Genomic DNA, 20,230 nt, shown 5'->3' with positions numbered 1-20,230 from the left:
CTAGATCCCTAAACTCAAGAAGCAACACTCATCACATTACCTCTTTTGTCTTCTCATATAGTCCACAACAGCAAGCATTGTTCTTTGTGATTTTTTATCCAAACAGCATCGGAAAATATGCTCTGACTCTGACAATAAACAAAGACATCTCCTCTCAGTCCCAGGCATTCTTGCTTGAGCACCTTCTTCTTTCTTTTTTATGTGTCAGTTTCCCTCTACACTAATAAGGTTCTGGTGGACCATACCTAACACAAAATTGGTTCTGATGAATTTGGATGAAAAAAATAAAACTTAAAGGCATTTTTTTCTTTTAAAAGAAATTATACTTAATAAAACTGAGAATTCACATATTAATTTACATTTTATTTCTGAGGGGGACTAATTTGTTGATTTAATAAATATTTATCTGGGATCCTTCATATGCTTTAGGCTCAGTATAACCCCATGAATAAAGAGAGACTATATCTGACTATAAAGAACTCACTAACTAACCTGGGAGACTCTCAACACAGTGTGGTAAGTGCTATAAGAAGGAAGGTTTAGAATGTTATAGAGGTATATGTACATAGGAGGGAACCTCATCTAGATAAAAAAAAGTTTCATAGAAAAAGTGATACCTATAATAGGGCACAGTGGCTCATGCCTATAATCCTAGCACTTTGGGAGGCTGAGGCGGGTGAATTGCCTGAGCTCATAGGTTCGAGGCTAGCCTGAGCAAGAGGGAGACCTCGTCTCTAAAAATAGCTGGGCATTGTGGTGGGGGCCTGTAGTCCCACCTACTTGGGAGGCTGAGGCAAGAGAACTGCTTGAGCCCAAGAGTTTGAGGTTTCTGTGAGCTATGACCATGGCACTCTACCCAGGGCGAAACTGAGACTCTGCCTCAAAAAAATAAGTAAGTTTTATAGGCTTATTATTAATTCTTGATCATTTATAGCTGTATCTTATAGGCTTACTATTAATTCTTGATCATTTATAGCTGTATCTCCCCAATTAAAGATAAAGAATCTATTTTGGGTGGTTTGCAAAGTCTCTATGAGAATTATTACAGAATTTTTATTTCAATGGACTAAAGAAAATTCATACAAGCAATAAATTTACTTAAAAAAAATACAAGCATATTATGGATCATTTAGACCACCAACTTAAAATCTAGTACAATCACAAGGTGGGCATCCATATCTATAAATTTTTTTTTTTTTATATATATATTCACTTTATGGCCCTGGGTAGAGTGCCACGGCATCACACAGCTCACAGCAACCTCCAACTCCTGGGCCCAAGCGATTCTCTTGCCTCAGCCTCCCGAGTAGCTGGGACTACAGGCGCCCGCCACAACGCCCAGCCACCTTCTGGTTGCAGTTCAGCCGGGGCCGGGCTTGAACCCGCCACCCTCGGCATATGGGGTCAGCGCCCTACCGACTGAGCCACAGGCGCCACCCTATAAATTTTAATATATTTTTCCAAATAGTACTGTTTATTTGTAATGACTATTAGGCAAAATAAAAGCACATAAATGATAAAGCACAACACAGTGAAGTCTAAATAACATTAGTCATGTCAATGTAGTAGTAAAAATAGAAAAAACAATTTGAAGAACTGAGTAATCACAACCTACACTGTAATGATGGGCACCATAGTTAGATTGGAAGGAGCAATTTAATTGCAGTAACATATCACAGTAAATCAGTATTTTTCTTAGTACTAAATTGTTCTTAAAATACAATATATAAATTTGTGCCTAGTTTTGTTTACATATAAAATACATTAATAATAATCATAGTTAACAGTAGAAATCTATAAATCTTGTATGCTCTTTTAAAATTTAGGTTAGAAAAACTGACTCATAATGAGCCTTCAACTATGCCTGTATATATTATGTGTACCCAATCCCCTGATGGAATTTCTTCTGTTATTATTGTATACCGTGGGAAATATATATTATAGAAGAAGAGTAAATTATCAGAATAAGGTACAATTAAATTTTTGTTTTTAATAATTAGAAGAATATATACCAAATATTAACTGGAATCATAATTAATCTTAGATCACAGGATTAATTTTTAAAAATTTCTGCAATCTTTCTGTATTTTCTACAACACATAGACATGATTTTGTAATACAAAGTTTGCTTTTTCAGTGAGTTGGCCAGAGCTCCAAAAATCTGAAAATTCTATCAAAAATTTCAACATTTGATTATGTGTATTTATCTATGTGTTTCTTCCATTGCTAGAATGTATGGTGTGTCTTGCTCATATCCATATTGCCAGTGTAAGCACAGTGCCTAATACACTATATGCTCAGGCAGACAATGTATTGTTAATAGCCAAAATTTATACAGTTACAATGTACATTAAATTTTATCCCAGGACTTTACATACATTATTTCAGTGAAACCTTGTTATAACTTTTATCTCCATTCTACAGGTGAGAAAAGAGAAATTTTGAGGTATCCAATTAAGTTTAATGGATAAGAATGTTTTTGATGAGATTCAAACTTAAATATATTTATCTTCCTCTAGAACTGAGAAGTTAGCAGCATAAATGTCAGAAACTTAACAGAATACCTGAATCCAAGTTTCTAGGCGTTGTGGATCGGCTCATTTGTGAGACGTGTCTAAAACTGCTGGTGAAAAATCCTTGAACATGTGTAGAAAGCAGATTTCTCCATGATTCGTCTGTGTCTTGGAGTAAAATATCATGTATCAAGTATGGAAGCACAGTCTGACAAAAGTCAGCTTTCACCTAGGATGTACAAATATACCCAGTGAATGGTTTGAATAAAATAATAAATTTTGTTTAAAAATTTCATTTCCTGTTGCTGACATAACAAACTCTTTTTTTATATTCCTTTTTTTATGTTTGTAAGCTGGCCATATATTCAATGTACAGCTTACAAGCCATAAAAAATAATATAATAGGTTACTGTATCAATACCAAACATGTATGTCAATTATACTACAATTCATTTCCAGTCTACACCATTACCATAATGAAATATGCTTACAAAGTGAAATTATTCCATTACTACTTTTTTTTTCTATTACTACTTTAAAGAAATTTAAGAGGGCTCAGCGCCCGTAACACAGCGGTTATGGCTCCAGCCACACACCAAAGGTGGCGAGTTCAAACCCAGCCCAGGCCTGCTAACCAACAATGACGACTGCAACAAAAAATGGCCGGGCACTGTGGCGGACGCCTGTAGGCCCAGCTACTTGGGAGCTGAGGCAAGAGAATCACTTGAGTCCAGGAATTTGAGGTTACTGAGCTGTGACGCCACGGCACTCTACCAAGGGTAACATAGTGGGACCCTGTCTCAAAAAAAAAAAAAACGTAAGAGTTGAGCTCTTTCCCTGCCGCCACTTAAGATTCAGATTCACCGGTAACCCATCACCATGGCCCAGGAAGGAATTACTGCTAGACGTGTTATGGATGTTAAGGTGCTGAAGACCGCCCTCATCCACGATGGCCTTGCATGTGGAATCCGCAAAGCTGCCAAAGCCTTAGACAAGCGCCGAGCCCATCTTTGTGTGCTTGCATCCAATTCTGATTGAGCCTATGCATGCCAAGTTGGTGGAGGCCCTTTGTGCTGAACACCAATTCAGTCTAATAAAGGTTGATGACAACAAGAAACTAGGGGAATGGGTAGGCCTTTGTAAAATTGACAGAAACGGGAAACCCTGTAAAGTGGTTGGCTGCAGTTGTGTAGTAGTTAAGGATTATGGCACAGAATCTCAGGCCAAGAATGTCATCGAAGAGTACTTCAAATGCAAGAAATGAATAAAACATGCTTCTTAAAAAAAAAATTGAGTTGAAATTAATAATAAATTATTAAGAACAGAAGCAACTTTCTGATTTAAGGAGGTATCAAAAGTTTAAAAGAAAGGTAAAATTCTGATTTTTGTGCCTTTTCACTCAGTGAAGAGCTACAATAGTCACATTAAAAATGTTTACTTTCTAAAATCCCCAATTTTGGGTATGAAATTTGAGTAATTACTTGTGGTGTTCTCTGAAGTGCAGAACAGTGCTTTTAATACATGTGGTACATTAAAACAGCAGTCACTATTATTTTGCCATTCACCATACTCCATATTCATCATATAGATGAATCATCACATGCCGTAGCTGTCATATTCATGCCACTCCATGCACATAAATAGACTACTGATGACTAACTGCACACTTCTTTTTACATTAGCAAAAAGCCAGTTGTAGAACCAGAGAATTTAAGTATTAGGAGTTGGGAAGAGATAAATATAAATGTATATATATTATTTTACCTTCTGGCTATAAGTCGAAATTTTATTAAAATCTTAGCTTCTTTTTGTAATAAAAAATAAGTTATGTGTGTGTCCATGGTACCATTGTGCTGAACTGGTATAAGCACAGTGTCATATCACAGAGAATGTAATGACTTATTCACTGTCACTACTTTTTCTGTAGACAACAAAGACTGCTCTTTAAATAACTGTAAGTGTGGGTAGTTTACCAAAGTACTTCTCTGCCAGTTTTATGTAAAACTGGCAAATACCAGACCAAGCCAGAGGCTGTGTTTTCACAATTCTGTTGAATCATGTTCAATAAAATTAGGTTAATCTTAGGGGCACCATTATGGTACACTTTATTGGATCACACATTTGATAAAAGAGTATAAACCTTTTGTTTGATTTGGTATGTACTTTTATTCTTTACTGAATTAAAATAACTTAAAAAATAAAACAAGGAATGCTGATTGCTAACCTACCCCTTTTCCAACTGAAGAAAGCATATCAGGGAAAGTAAGCGATTATGCCTTTATCAGAAGCAGTAAACAAAGCTAGAGCAGACTTCTGGCTAATGTAAATAATTTATAATCACCTCGGTGCCCATGCTCAGTGGTTAAGGTGCCAGCCACATACACCAGGGCTGGCAGGTTTGAACCCGACCCAGGTGGGCTAAACAACAACCACAACAAAAAATAGTTGGGCATTGTGGCAGGCACCTGTAGTCCCAGCTACTTGGGAGGCTGAAGCAAGAGAATCACGTAAGCCCAAGAGTTTTAGGTTGCTGTGAGATGTGACACCACAGTACTCTACCGAGGGTGACACATAGTGACACTCTGTCTTGAAAAAATAACAATTTATAATCATCAGTATTTATTTTAAATATTATTAGTAACAAATTATTCAAGGTTCCCCTTAGAACTCATCTAGTATTTTGCTACCCCAAAGCTAAAACCTATTATATAAAATTATGGCCCAAACTCCCACTTTAATAAATTTATAATAACTGGGAGTGGGTGATATTGCATAATCATGAAATACAGTATCACAGTACTCTTTTTAGATGTATAGATCATACATGTGTATACAGTAGCCAAAAAGAACAGGAAAAGGAAAAGAAAAAAGGAATTCAGACTAATTTTCTTACCTCACACATTGGTTTTAATAATTGAAGAATTTCACTTTTTGTGCCTCCACTGTTCAAAAAAGCACGAGTCAGTGTCTTTATCCAAGTGTCGTGATTTTCACTTTGAGGAATCCACAGATTTATATCATCCAGGTATTCTAATGGACTTTCATTATCAAATCTGGGTACTTCTAAAAACTAGAAAGGGATTAGAAAATGTAAATAAGAGAATTAGAAAATCATTCTACCTTTCTTACACAAAATGAATACCTTGGCATAAACAAATGTTTCCAAATAAAACTAAATACAGTTAAAACTAAATGTGGAAGCAATGGTTACCTTTTAAAATTAAAACATTTATTTTTATAGGAGAGGCAGAGTGGTATGGTAAAAAAAAAAAAAAACACTGGTGTAGGCAGCAAGAAACCTGGGTTCTACACTCAGCTCTATCATTCGCTAGTAGTATACAAATCACAAAATCTGCCTCGTCTGTCTCATATACAAAACCAGTCTAAACCTACCACACAGACTTTATTTAAAAATGAAATCAGATTTTTTTTTAGATAGTCTCACTGTGTTGCCCCAGGCTAGAAGGCCATGCATCACAGCTCAAACGATCCTTTTGCCTCAGCCTCCCCTGGCTAGTTTTTCTATTTTTAGCAGAGACAGTGTCTCAACTCTTGCTCAGGTTGGTCTTGATCTCCTGAGCTCAAACAATCTACCTACCTCAGCCTCCTACAGTGCTAAGATTACAGCCACCATGCCTGGCCATGAAATGAGATTTTTAAATATTAAAATTATAGTGCCAGCCAGCCACGGTGGCTGACACCTATAATCTGGGCACCTTGTGTAGCTAAAGCGGGAAGATAGCTTGAGGCCAGGAGTTAAAAGACCGGTGTAGGCAAAGCAGAGAGACCCTGTATCTACAAAATGAAAAGAAAACTAAGCTGGGCCTGGTGTTGTACACCTGTAGCCCTAGCAACGCAGCAGTCTGAGGCAGGGGCATCACTTAAGCCTAGAAGTTGGGAGAATGAAGTGAGCTATGATGATGTCATTGCATCTCTAGCCTAGGCAACAGAGCAAGACTCTAACTCAAAAAGAAAAAAGATTTGGGGGCGGCGCCTGTGGCCCAGTCGGTAAGGCGCGGGCCCCATATACCGAGGGTGGCGGGTTCAAACCCGGCCCCGGCTGAACTGCAACCAAAAAATAGCTGGGCGTTGTGGCGGGCACCTGTAGTCCCAGCTACTCGGGAGGCTGAGGCAAGAGAATCGCTTAAGTCCAGGAGTTGGAGGTTGCTGTGAGCTGTGTGATGCCACAGCACTCTACCAAGGGCCATAAAGTAAGACTCTGTCTCTACAAAAAAGAAAAAAAAAGAAAAAAGATTTGGAATCAATCCAGATGTCCTTTAATTCATCAGTAGATTAAAAAAAAAAAATTGGTGTAGGGTGGCTCCTGTGGCTCAACGGAGTAGGGCACCAGCCCCATATGCTGGAGGTGGTGGGTTCAAACCCAGCCCCCAACCCTGGCCAAAACTGCAAAACAAAACAAAACAAACAAAAAAAAAAATTGGTGTATATATACACCATGGTGTACTACTCAGCCATTAAAAAAAAAAAAGAAAAAGAAAAAATGGCATTTGCAGTAACATGGTCTCTAGTTCCCTCCATTATCCTAAGTGAAGTATCTCAGGAATGAAAAACCAAACACATGTTCTCACATGCAAGCAAGTGGGAGCTAATAGACAGGTACACATGGGCTTCCAGCAATATAAAGGAGGAACCAAGGAGGAGCATGGGTGTAGGATAAAAACTTACCTATTGGGTACAATGAATACTACTTTGGTGATGGGCACACCAAACACCCTGACTTAAGCATTATACAAGATATCCAGGCTGGGCATGGTGGCTCACACCTGTAATCATAGCACTCTGGGAGGCTGAGATGGGTGGAGTTTGAGACCAGCCTGAGCAACAGTGAGAGCCCATCTCTTAAAAAAATAAATAAATAGCTGGGCATTGTGACAGGTACCTGTAGTCCCAGCTACTCAGTAGGCTGAGGCAATAGGACTGCTTAAACTCTAGAGTCTGAGGTTACTGTAAGCTATGACATCACGGCACTGTACCCAAGGGGACAAAGTGAGACTCTATCTCAAAAGAAAGAAAAAGAAAAAAAACTTTGGACCCACTTAAATAATATTTTGAAATAAAAAATTATAAATTAATAGTCCTTTATAGGTTATATTACTCGTTTCATTAGTAGTTTATAACTGGTCATTTTACTAAGGCCAAATGATGAATCTCTATCCTGAAAATACTGATGAAAATTCAATGGTACATTTCCCACTTGATGAAGAAAAGTATTAAAGAAGAACACTTCAGGGCCGAGCACTGGGAAGCCAAGGATGGCGGATCACCTGAGCTGAAGAGTTCGAGACCAGCTTGAGCTAGAGCAAGACCCTGTCTCTAAAAATAGCCCAGTGTTGTGGGAGCCCAGTATTGTGGGGAGCACCTATATTCCCAGCTACTAGGGAGGCTGAGGCAAGAGAACTGCTTGAGCCCAGAAGTCTGAAGTTGATGTGAGCTATGATGCCACGGCACTTTACCAAGGGTGACAGAGTGAGACTCTGTCTAAATAAATAAATAGTAACACTTTGACTAAAGGAGAAGAGTTCTTAAACATCACTCTGAGAGCACTTCTGGTACAACATAGGAAGGGAGAGAAATCTATTTGTCATCTTACATTTCACTACAGGGATGTGGACATAAATACATGTTTGTTGATCACAAAACCTATAAAGTAGAATCAACAACTTTTACAGGAACAAAGTAAGGGTTTTCAACCTCTAAAAAAAAAGGCCTATCACTAAGAATTTCTCCTATCCCCTCCCCAAATCAGCCATCACTTCTCTGAGTTACCTTTCTCAGCTTTACCACACTGCCATAATAAAAAATAACAAATCCCCTGCATTCAAGTACAGTTTAAATTATTTTAAGGAAAGGTTAAATGTTAGTACAATACTACTTCAAGCAATTTGATATTCATAACACACACCAAATAGAATTATTCTAGACACAGTAGGAATTCCATAAACATTTATAACTTCAAAGACCTTTTTTCTTGATGTTCTAAAAGGCTGTATATAGGTCAGCATGGGGTCTGTTGTCATCTTATATATCTCCCAGAAACGATGTCCAGTCTTTGTGGCTAAAATGTTTTTCAAACAGGTAACAGCAGCTGATCGAACTTTGACACTGAAAAAAATACATATAATTCAAATATTTATTAAGTACACCAGTTATTAATCTTGATGAAAGTTAACCTCCACTGAAAAAATTTAAAAACTAAAATTTTAATTTATATTAGAAAACCTGTCATCTATAAAATTCTATCATATAAAAGTCAAAACTGGGCAGCACCTGTGGCTCAAGGAGTAGGGTGCCAGTCCCATATACCATAGGTGGCAGGTTCAAACCTGGCCCCAGCCAAAAAAAAAACTGCAATAACAACTACCCTGTTTCCCCGAAAATATAAGGTGTGCTCCCAAAGATGCGCTAGGTCTTATTTTCAGGGGACGTCTTAGCTTTCCTGTAAGTAGGTCTTATTTTCGGAGGATGTCTTATTTTCGGGGAAACGGGGTAAATAAATAAAAGTCAAAATTATCAAGACATTTTTAATATTCCCTCAGCAAATTTGGGTTATCAACTACTGCAACAACAATTTCCTTCATGTAACCCAATAAAGTTTATATTGTGACAATTATAAATTAAAAGGACTCATAATAATAAATACTGGGAAATAACACAGCCTAATAAATATGAGTAATGCAAATGACAAAATACTAATTCACCTGACAAAACACTATTTGATTAGTATTTTCTCTGGGAGATACAAATAATTTGGGGTAAAGTACAATGGCTTTTATTCAAATGATAAAATTATTGTCAAAAAAATTCTATTTTAATTAATTAATTTATTTATTTAGAGTAGACTCTCACTCTGTTCCCAAGGCTAGAGGGTTATGGTGTCAGTGTACCTCACAGCAACCTCAAACTCCTGGGTTCAAGAGATCCTCCTGCCTCAACTTCTGGAGTAGCTGGGACTACAGGCACTGCTACAATAACAAGATAATTTTTTCTATTTTTAGTAGAGATGGTTTCACTCTTTGCTCAGGCTGGTCTCAAACTTCTGAGCTCAAGTGATCCTCCCACCTTGGCCTTCCAGAGAGCTAGGATTACAGGTGTGAGCCACTGCACACAACCCAAAAACAATTTTAAGAAAACAGTAAATATATGCTTATTCTGACCAGAAATGTGTTGAGAATCATTAAGTAAGCCATCTAAAACCTCTAATAAAAAACTGAAGGTCTTCTCTTTCACAAAACATTTGGGAAAAGAAAGCTGTAATACAAGAGTACTGAAAATAAGATAGCTGACAGAAAAATGTCATAAAGCCTGATAATGTAACGATAATGAGTGATCAAATAGACTTATTTCTTTTTAGGCTTCTAGGTTTAAGACACAAAGTATAAGCCTAGATTCAAATTTATTCTACCATTTCCAATTCATTAGCAAGTCCTCTATTAACACAGAGTCTTACCGGCTATCTCCACTCTAGCTATTTCCTATCTGGAATGCCCTATTCCTAATCATCTTTACAGACTTCCTCATCACTCAAGTCAGCTAAGATGACACTTTCTCATAGAAGTTTTTCCTGACCAGATATTCCAGTAATTCTTTGGTCATTATCTCCTTGTAAGCTGAAGTCCCTTAAACACCTAGTAATTTTTTTTCCTCTTATAAAATGATAGAAAAACTTGTACATGTTCGCCATTATCCTCAAATTTAAGTCATACTAATATCCCTGTGCCACCTTTTCAGAAAAAAAATTTTTTTTCCAATTACTGTTAACAAATGAACCATTTAATGCTTACAAATCTTTTGTGGAACTCTCTTCAAAAACAGCGCCAGATGTATCTTTAAATATATTTTTATTTTTTAGTTAATTATTTATTTTTTGGAGACAGAGTCTCACTATGTCACCACGGGTGTCACAGCTCACAGCAACCTCAAGCTCTTGGGCTTAAGCGATTCCCTTGCCTCAGCCTCCCAAGTAGCTGGGCTACAGGCGCCCGCCACAACAGCTGGCTATTTTTTTGTTGTTGTTGTAGTTGTCATTATTGTTTAGCCCACCTGGGCCAGGTTTGAACCTGCCAGCCCCAGTGTATGTGGCCGGAGCCCTAACAACTGAGCTACGGGCCCCATGCCTTGAAATAAAATTTTTTTTTTGAGACAGTCTCACTATGTCACCGTTGGTAGAGTGCTGTGGCATCACAACTCACAACAACCTCAAACTCTTGGGCTTAAGTGATTCTCTTGCCTCAGCCTCCCAAGTAGCTGGGAATACAGGCACCTGTCACAATGCCCAGCTATTTTTGGTTGTAGTTGTCATTGTTGTTGTCATTTAGCAGGCCGGGGCCAGGCTCAAACATGCCAATTTTGGTGTATGTGGCTGGTGCCCTACTCACTGAGCTATGGGCGCTGAGCCTTTTGAAATATAATTTTGAAATGAGATAGATTTAACACATGGATAGATGAATGACTAGACATAAAGAAGAATAGTAGTAAAATGTTAATGGTAGAATGATATGATAAGTATATAGTATTTACTATAAAATTCTTTCAACTTTGCTATATGTTTGAAAAATTTTATTAATAAGATGCTGGGAAAGAAATCATGCTAGATTATTTATTGTAACAAAAACAACACAAGAGAGAAACATATAGATGTATTAAATCAATAATGAAAACATGGCGGATACACATACAATCATTTATTACCCAAAGAAGGAGAAAGGGGGGAGAGGAAAAAGAAAGAAAACATGTATTTACCTTAGAAAGACGACTGGTTATGGGGGAAAAAATTGCATATATCCCCCCAAAATGGTAGTGATAAGGTGCTCAAATATATCAATAATCAGTCAGTAAGAGTGAAAGAGTGCATGTTCACACATAAAGAAGTAATCTCACAGCCAGCAAGCTGAAATTTGGGTAGTATCTGTTGCAATTCTGTTTTGCAGAGAATAAATGAGCAGTAGGAAACCCTGTTTGATCAGCTTAAGACTTTTTAGGCTATGAAAGTTCTGCTCTATGGCTTGTTATTAAAGGACCAAAATAAAGCCTAGCTTATTTCTGATTTTAACAAGTGCCAAAAACATACACTTTGTATTCCTCTATCTTAGTTTTCATCATCAACTATTCTTATTATTATTTAATCTTTACTTGTCTAGTCAAATCTCACTAGAATTTAATAGGGACCTTGCCTGGTATATATCAAGTGCCCATTACATAGTACAGTCAATGATTATGTGACTTAATAAAAATACAAGAACTTTCATTAAAATATCTAATACCAAAAAGTATGTGAACTCACAGAACAAAGCTTTAGCTATTGAAAGTATTAATTTACGTGTAGTATCATTCTCAGATTGAGTAAGTATGATCGAATGTAAGAAATCAGCAAGAACACTTGTACTAGACTGTTTATTGCAGCTCAATTTACAATCGCCAAAATGTGGAAACAGTCTAAATGCCCACCAACCCAGGAATGGATTAACAAGCTGTGGTATATGTATACCATGGAATACTATTCAGCCATTAAAAAAAAAAATGGAGACTTTACATCCTTCGTATTAACCTGGATGGAAGTGGAAGACATTATTCCTAGTAAAGCATCACAAGAATGGAGAAGCATGAATCCTATGTACTCAATTTTGATATGAGGACAATTAATGACAATTAAGGTTACGGGGGGGGGCAGAAAGAGGGACGGAGGGAGGGGGGTGGGGCCTTGGTGTGTGTCACACTTTATGGGGGCAAGACATGATTGCAAGAGGGACTTTACCTAACAATTGCAATCAGTGTAACCTGGCTTATTGTACCCTCAATGAATCCCCAACAGTGAAAAAAAAGAAATCAGCAAATACTTACCTATCTTCTACCAGTGTGTTATTCAAATAGGTAAGCATTATAAAGGTCCACTGAAGTTCTTTATCTTCAAATAACTCAAGGGCCTTGGTATAAGACGTATCTTTACTATGTTTTATAGCTATGGTAGAAAAATCTACAGGACCCACTTCTCCCAAGCAGCTTCCAACAGCCTCTACATAAAGAAATTTTATTTCAGAAAAATCATAAAAGATCATAAATAAAACAGACATTTTCTAATTTCAAAAACATAATGCTGTTTTATTATATTTAAGTGTTTTCAAAGATTAAAAATAAGCTACAAAATACTTTATCACTTCCTTTACATATCATCCATGTGAGCAACAGAAAATTTTCCCCTATGGAATTTTAGCTATGAGACAGATTACCTACTAACAAAATCTAGGTATTAAGAATCAAAGTGGCCAGGTGTGGTAGCTCACATCTGTAACCCTAGGACTCTGGGAGGCCGAGGCAGATAGATTGCTGGTGCTCACAAACTCAAGACCAGCATGAGCAAGAGCGAGACCCTGTCTCTAAAACAAATAACCAGGTGTCAGGAGGCTGAGGCAAGAGAATGGCCTAAGCCCAGGAGTTGGAGGTTGCTGTGAGCTGTATGTTGCCATGGCACTCTACCGAGGGCAATAAAGTGACAATCGGTCTCTACAAAAAAAAAAAAAAAAAAATTAAATTAAATTAAAACAAATAGCCAGGTGTTGTGGTGGGCACCTATAGTCCCAGCTACTTGGGAGGCTAAGACAAGAGAATCACATAAACTCAAGAGTTTGGGGTTGCTGAGCTAAGATGCCATGGGCATTATACCAAGTGAAACTGTCTCAAAAAAAAAAAAAAAAGAAAGAAAGAAAGAAAAGAATTCAAGACTAGCCTAAGTAAGAGTGAGATGCAGTCTCTAAAAAAATAAAAAAATTAGCTAGACATGGTGGCATATGCCTGTAGTCCCATGTACTTGGCAGGCTGACGCACGGGAATCATCTGAACCCAGGAGTATGAAGTCATATATGGTAAGCTATGATCTTGCCACTGCATTCTATCCCAAGCAAGAGGGCAAGGCCCTGTCTCAAATAGAGAAACAAAAACAAAAACAAAAAATGATGAAAGTATAAACATGGTCTCTGAAGGAGAGTATCAACCTTTATTAAAAAATGTTTTGAGCTACTGCATACATAAGTTCTGTAAGTCTTATTCATTTCTTTTTGAGACCAAGTCTCACTCTGTCACCCAGGCTGGAGTAGAGTGGGATGATCCAACTCTGAAACTCACTAAGCCTCACATTCCCAGGCTTAAGTTGATATGCCTGCCTCAGTCTCCTAAGCAGCTGGGACTACAGGTACATACCACCACACCCAGCTAAGTGATCCTTCTGCCTTGGCCTCCCAAAGTGTTGGAATTACAGGTATTAGCCATCATGTCCAGCCTAAATTCCATAAATCTTTTTTTTTTTTGCCTTTGAGACAGTCTTACTTTATTGCCCAGGCTAGAGTGCCATGGTATCATAGGTCCTAGCAACTTCAAATTCCTGGGGTCAAACAATCCTCTTGTCTCAGCCTCTGTGCCTGCCATGAACTCCTGCTAGGTTTTCTACTTTTAGTAGAGAAGGGATCTTGCATTTGTTCAGCTGGTCTCGAACTTCTCAGCTCAAGGGATCCACCTGCCTTGGCTTCCAGAGTGCTGGGATTACAGGCATGAGCAAGTGAGCCACCCAGCCTCCATAAATCTTAACTACACAATTCAAAGAAAATTTATACATACGTATTTTTTTCCTACCTTTGTTATCTGTAACCAGATGAAGACAGAGTATTTTCAGCATCCCAGACAACTCCTTTGCTCTTTCCTGGTCATAGTTAGTATTTATTAAAATATGCTCACAAATTCCTCGAAAGTCCTCCCTTCAAAAGGTGGAGCCTAATTTCCCTTCCCTTGAGTGTGGGTTGTACTTAGTAACTCACTTATAACAACAGAATGTATATAAGTCTTTCATCTGTTTAATTAATTTCCAAGTATTTATTTGACAGCTATAGTAAATGGAAATGTTTTCCTAATTTTCTTTTCAGATTGTGCATTGCATACAAACACAACGATTTTTATGGGTTGATCTTATACCGTGTAACTTTGCTGAATTTGTTTATTAGCTCTATAATAGCTTTTATGTGGATTCCCTGAGATTTTCTACATATAGGATCATGCCATCCATGAAGAGAGTTTTATTTTTTCCAGTTTTCATACTTTTAATTTCTTTTTATTGTCTAATTGCTCTAGCTGTAACTTTGAATATAGTGTTGAACAGCAGTGACAGCCTTGTCTCATTCCTGACTTAGGGTGAAAGATTTCAGTTTTTCATCACTGAGTATGATGTTAGCTGTGGATTCAAACCACTATGATTTTATACTACATAGAAAGCTCCTGTAGCGAATCAGGTTTGTACCTAGAAGAATTGCTACTATAAAGAAGCAGGTAAATTCCCTGTTCAAAGGAAATTTCTAGAGTTCTAGAAAAGTTCTGTTTTTTAGTCTGGTGCTAGATGCACAAATGTACTCTATGAAGATTCTTCAAGCTAGATAATTAAGCACATTTTTTTATATATAAGATATATTTCAATTAAAAAAATCTATGAAAGAAAGCAATCTATATACTAGGCTCCCCACTGAGAAGTAAAGAAAGACTACTGAAAACACAGTAGAGTCTGTGAAGTACCACTTATTCCTCTCATTTTTCTACTTGAGAAAATGTTGTCATAACAACTTCCAGCTGATCATGTGCCCAGGATAGAGTGCCATGGTGTCATAGTTAACAGCAAACTCAAACTCCTGGGCTATCTAGTAGGCTATAGGATATACTCTAGGTGGGTAGTAGGGCTATGTCATTGAAAAACACATTTCTCAGAATGCATCACCACCATTAAGCAACATATAACTATATTTGGATATAGCCTACTACACACCTAGGATACAAACCTGTGCAGCATGTTACTGTACTAAATACTGGAGGCAATTGTAATGCAATGGTAAGAATTTGTATATCTAAACACGGAAACACCACAGTAAAAATACAGTATGACAATCTTATAAAACACTGCTGATTTGTGGTCCACTGACGGAAACATCACCACGCAGGACACGACTCTAGTTTACCTAAAACTTCTCTTTCCCCAGTGTGGTTTATTGCCATCTTGGATAACTGCAACAAATTGACAACTAGCTTCACCATGCCATCTTGTGGGTTATCTAGGAATAATTTCAAAAAAGTCAATTTATATTACACACAAGCAACATTTTTGTTTATAATATACGCATATATTAAATTATCTGACTAGAAAACTTTTAAAAAGTTTCGAAAGGTTTTAAGTCATGAGCAGTTAAAAAAGTATGTAAGAGATGAATCTGAACTTCCTTATGAAACACAGCCATGTGGAAGTGATTAGTAATATTTGGCAGAAAAAAATGTTTTAAAAAAATTTTGTAAGAGAAGTCAGTACCTTAGTAAAATCACAACAATTAGAAACACAAACATCATTCAACACTAAATCTAGTAGGGACCTTGGGAGGCTGCTTGGGGCTTCTTAACATTTGTATTTAGAGTCTAGACCAGTACTTTGGACTACCACTAGCCCAAAACAACTTTCTAAATGATGGAAATGTCCATAATCTATGCTGTCCGATGACAAGAACTAGTTATGTACTAGAGAGAACTATTTCCTTGAGACAGTGTCTTGCACTGTCACCCAGGATGGTACAATGGCATGATCACAGCTCACTGTAACCTCCAACTTGTGGGCTTATGCAATCCACTCCTATTAGCTTCCACATAGCTAGGGACTGTAAGCATGTGTCAACATGTTGGCTAATATTTAAATTTTTTGTAGACATGTGGTCTTGCCCAGGCTGGTCTTGAACTCTTGCTGGCAAGTGATCCTTCTGCCTCAGCCTCCTAAGGCTCTGGGATTACTAATGTAAGCAACTATGCCTGATCTACTACAGAGAACTTGACACATATTAGTACAGTGAAAACAGTGAACTTCAAATTTTATTTAATTCATTTAAACAACTCCGAATAGTCAGTGGCTATTTTATACATGCCAAGTCTAGTCAATAAATACTCAATCATACAAAAACAAAAGATACCAGTATTTGTATTTCTCAACAAATGCACTAGAAACTCTAAGCTCAGAGTCAAAACTAAAATTAGTTTTAAAAAGTTCTTAGGAGGGCCAGGCGCAGAGGCTCATGCCTATAATCCTAGCACTCTGGGAGGCCAAGGTGAAAGCACCAGTTGAGCTCAGGAGTTGTTTTTTTTTTTTTTGCAGTTTCTGGCCGGGGCTGGGTTTGAACCCACCACCTCCAGCATATGGGGCTGGCACCCTACTTCTTTGAGCCACAGACGCCGCCCTGAGCTCAGGAGTTTTTGAGACCAGACTGAACAATGGTGAGACCCTATCTCTACCAAAAATAGAAAAATTGGCCAGGTGTTGTGGTGGGTGCTAGTAGTCGCAGCTACTCAGGAGGCTAAGGCAGGAGGAAGGCTTGACCCCAGGAGTTTGAGATTGCAGTGAGCTATGACGCCACAACACTTTAATCTGGGGCAACAGGGTGAGACTCTGTCTTTAAAAAAGAAAAAAAAAAATCCTTAAGATAGAATATGAAATTAATTAGCACAGTAAAATGAAAATCAAAACATAAATAGAAAGTTTTCCTCATGTGCAATACTGTAATAACAAACTCTAATCAAATTAACATAAACATTTAATTATCTATGTTTTCATATGTAAAAAATAAGCTAGAAACACAGATAATAAACACATACCTATTTATACATACACACAAGAAACATACACATGACTTAAAATAAGACTCTTTTTTATTCAGGTTAAGTTGGAATAGAAGGCAAAGACAACTACTTTAGATGCCTGGCTCTAAGGAATTATAACTTTCTTTTAGGCACCAGAAGTTGTTAAAAGGTTTTAAGAAAAAAAACATCATATCTAAGTTTACAGAAATCATTCTGGCAGAGGATGAATAAAATTGGAATAATTCAAGATGAGGAGACCAGTTAGGATCAGTTTTACAGTTAGCTAAGAAATGATGAGAATTTTAACCAAATGTTGAGAGTTTGAATTAAGTCTGTTGTAACCAAACCAAGATCAAGATTTTATGAAAGGTTCTTTCTAAGAGAAGAAGGTGGAAATAACCCATGTTGCCTAGAATCCCAGTTAGTCCTGTAGCTGAGACAGAATGATCACCTGAGCCCAAGAGTTTGGGAGCCATGATTGCACCAATACAGTCCAGCCTAGAAGAGAGAGCAAGATCCCACCAAGAAAGGCAAGAAAGAAAAAGAGAAAAGACAAAAAGAAATGGGGAAAGAAGGAGAAGGGGAAAGGGAAAGAAAAGGGAGAGGGGAGACAAGGGGAGAGGGAAGGGAGAGAAGAAACAAAAGAAAGAAGGGAAAGAAAGAAAAGAAGGAAAGAGAATCAAAGAAAGGAAAGAAAGAAAAAGAAAATAAAGAAACCCTTGCCATTAAAATCAGTACCCTGAGACGCTCTCATAAGATCCATCATCTGATCTTTATGTTGCTCCAGCTGTCTTCGAAGATCTTTCAGTCCTTCAAGTCTTGTCAATGGAAGAGCATCATAAACACTGACTGAGAGAAAATGGTTAATTTCCTGTAAGAGAAAATTAGTTAAAATGTAACATGAGTTGCTTCAGTCTGTGAAATAAAACTTATGTAGAAAAAGAAAAAAATTACAGACACTGACTTACATCACTATTACTAACAAAGTGGAAATAAATTACTTCTTCACTTCAAACCCTACATGTTTTTAATCCTTTAAACTCTAACAGACTCTCCGACAACATAGATTTCAATATGCTATAGAATACTCAATTGGAGAGAAAAGCTTAAATTTCTATTTAATAATAACTCTAGTTTCTCATCTTGATGTATTTAAATATGTTTTCATACTGATATAGAGCCAAACTGATTAAAATTTTAAATTATAATACAAGTTGTATGGAAAAATATACCTAAACACAATTTTGATTAGATTCTTTAATTTTGAAAGATTAGAACTTGAGATACTCTTTTAAAGTTAAATATTTTCTCTAATGCAAGCATTAATAAAACCTGTAAGGATTAGATAGTAATTTTGAGATAGTGGTAGACTGTGGATCTTATGTATATTAAAACTAAAAATATTTTATATCAAAATCCTTGAATATTTAAATGCAGATTTTTACCAGGAAGCTTGGATGGTTACATTTTACTACAATGCAAGGAGCTACATTAAGATTTATTTTTTTATTTGTTAAGAAGTAGATCTTAGGTATTTTTTTTACCACAATAAAAAACAGATTCAGTTTTTTACTGCTAAAACATTGGAGGTTTTTAAAAAGTATTATTATCTATACTCTGTAATACAAAATAGTAAGATGAAGTTTTTATTACCTCCAAGAGTGAAAAGGGTCCTCTATTATATTTGATTTTTTGCTGAGTAATACGTAAATCCTTAAAAACAACATGGTCAGGAAAAGGATCTAAAAGTTTAATCGTGAGATAGAGGTTTTCGTTATCCTTGTTGCCAATCACTAAATATTTCAACAAGTCCAATACCTAAATATAATTTAACAAGGAAAAATTAAAAGAGGAGAAATAATTATATTTTAAAGAATGAAAACTGGCTGTAATAAATTGATAAAAACTCTACCATCCTTGTTCAGATAAAATGTTCTAATTCTAAAATACCTAGCTTTTAATTTCTGTGCTTTCAAGTAAATCAACAAAGATGTAAGGTACTACTACAAGGTGGGTATAAAGCTAATAGTAACAAAACATTTTATATAAGTGATATCTCTCACACCATCATGATGGTGTGAACTGCTATCCCTAGTTTTGAGTACTTTAAGTAACAGACAAAACTATCAGGTAATATATTAAATCAAAATTATCAACTGCTCTGTAATTCATTGATTAATTCATTAAGAATGTGTTTCCAGCAATTTTTCAAAAATTATTTTCCCTAAAATTACCAAATACACAAAAATATATTCATTATACTTTTACTTGGTATATTATATCATACCAAGTAAACACAAAACAATGAGCTCCTTCCAATAATACTTTAGCAATATACTTCAAATACCATTTTGAAGATGATTTGGGATATTACCTGCCCCTGAACCTCCTGATCATCCACAAGGGGTATAAGTGTACCAACAATAACATGAAGGTGATTTTCTAAAGCATCCTTGCAGTTAGTCACTGCTGTCTGACAAACACGACTTAATAGGTCACAACAAAGGGAGAAGCTACGTAATGCCACATCTGTTAAACGGGAAGGCCTAATAAGGAGAAAAAAATAGGTTGCTAAGAAACAGAATTGAAATAAATCCATTCAAAAGTCATTTTATTCAACATCTCTAATGTTGACATGGCTTGACATAAAGTCACTTTCATATCTAATACCTTAATGGTTAAGCCAAATGGAAATGATGTCAGCAAAATGCACAACAGATACCCCTAAGTTCCTGTCCTTAGGCAGAAACACTGAAAAACGAGCAAAATTGTCAGAACCGGCTTTGTTAAGACTATGTAGGACAGTGAAAGGTTCGCAACAATCAAGAAAAACTGTAGGAAAGCTGTGTTGTGATTCTACTTGTGCTTGCCTGCCCCTCCCCCAGTTCAGCAGCAGTCATAAATCAGTAGCTCATATCCCCATATGGACACTGGATCATGGTGGTTCTTGAAGGAACAAAGATCTTATTTTAAAACTCTTGACCATATCTATTCTAACCTGTCTGGGAGCCAAGGAGACACAGGGTGCCTGATTCTGTTTTGCTTAACAAATCTCACCT

General features: G+C 36.8%; 1 protein-coding gene and 1 pseudogene across 6 annotated transcripts in view; one reads left to right on the top strand and one right to left on the bottom strand.

The window, feature by feature from the left end:
• ATM (ATM serine/threonine kinase) overlaps positions 1 to 20,230 on the bottom strand; it is a 151,964-nt gene that overhangs the window by 63,722 nt on the left and 68,012 nt on the right. For all 6 annotated transcript variants that reach the window (XR_008380621.1, XM_053593919.1, XM_053593921.1 and 3 more), the window contains 9 exons: positions 19,546 to 19,717; positions 18,825 to 18,989; positions 17,910 to 18,042; positions 15,518 to 15,610; positions 12,372 to 12,543; positions 8,495 to 8,636; positions 5,407 to 5,583; positions 2,565 to 2,742; positions 41 to 128 (listed from right to left, as the gene is read on the bottom strand). Coding sequence is in view for 5 of the 6 variants with exons in the window: in XM_053593919.1 (XP_053449894.1) it covers positions 41 to 128; positions 2,565 to 2,742; positions 5,407 to 5,583; positions 8,495 to 8,636; positions 12,372 to 12,543; positions 15,518 to 15,610; positions 17,910 to 18,042; positions 18,825 to 18,989; positions 19,546 to 19,717 (1,320 nt within the window). In the remaining variant the exon portion in view is untranslated. The remainder of the gene's footprint in view (positions 1 to 40; positions 129 to 2,564; positions 2,743 to 5,406; positions 5,584 to 8,494; positions 8,637 to 12,371; positions 12,544 to 15,517; positions 15,611 to 17,909; positions 18,043 to 18,824; positions 18,990 to 19,545; positions 19,718 to 20,230) is intronic.
• On the top strand, positions 3,393 to 3,777 carry LOC128587598 (40S ribosomal protein S12-like; annotated as a pseudogene).

Source organism: Nycticebus coucang, chromosome 6 (genome assembly GCF_027406575.1).
Source record: "Nycticebus coucang isolate mNycCou1 chromosome 6, mNycCou1.pri, whole genome shotgun sequence".
Classification (NCBI taxonomy): domain Eukaryota; kingdom Metazoa; phylum Chordata; class Mammalia; order Primates; family Lorisidae; genus Nycticebus; species Nycticebus coucang.
Note: the sequence above shows the minus strand (reverse complement) of the source record. Positions and strands in the feature narration are given on the sequence as shown.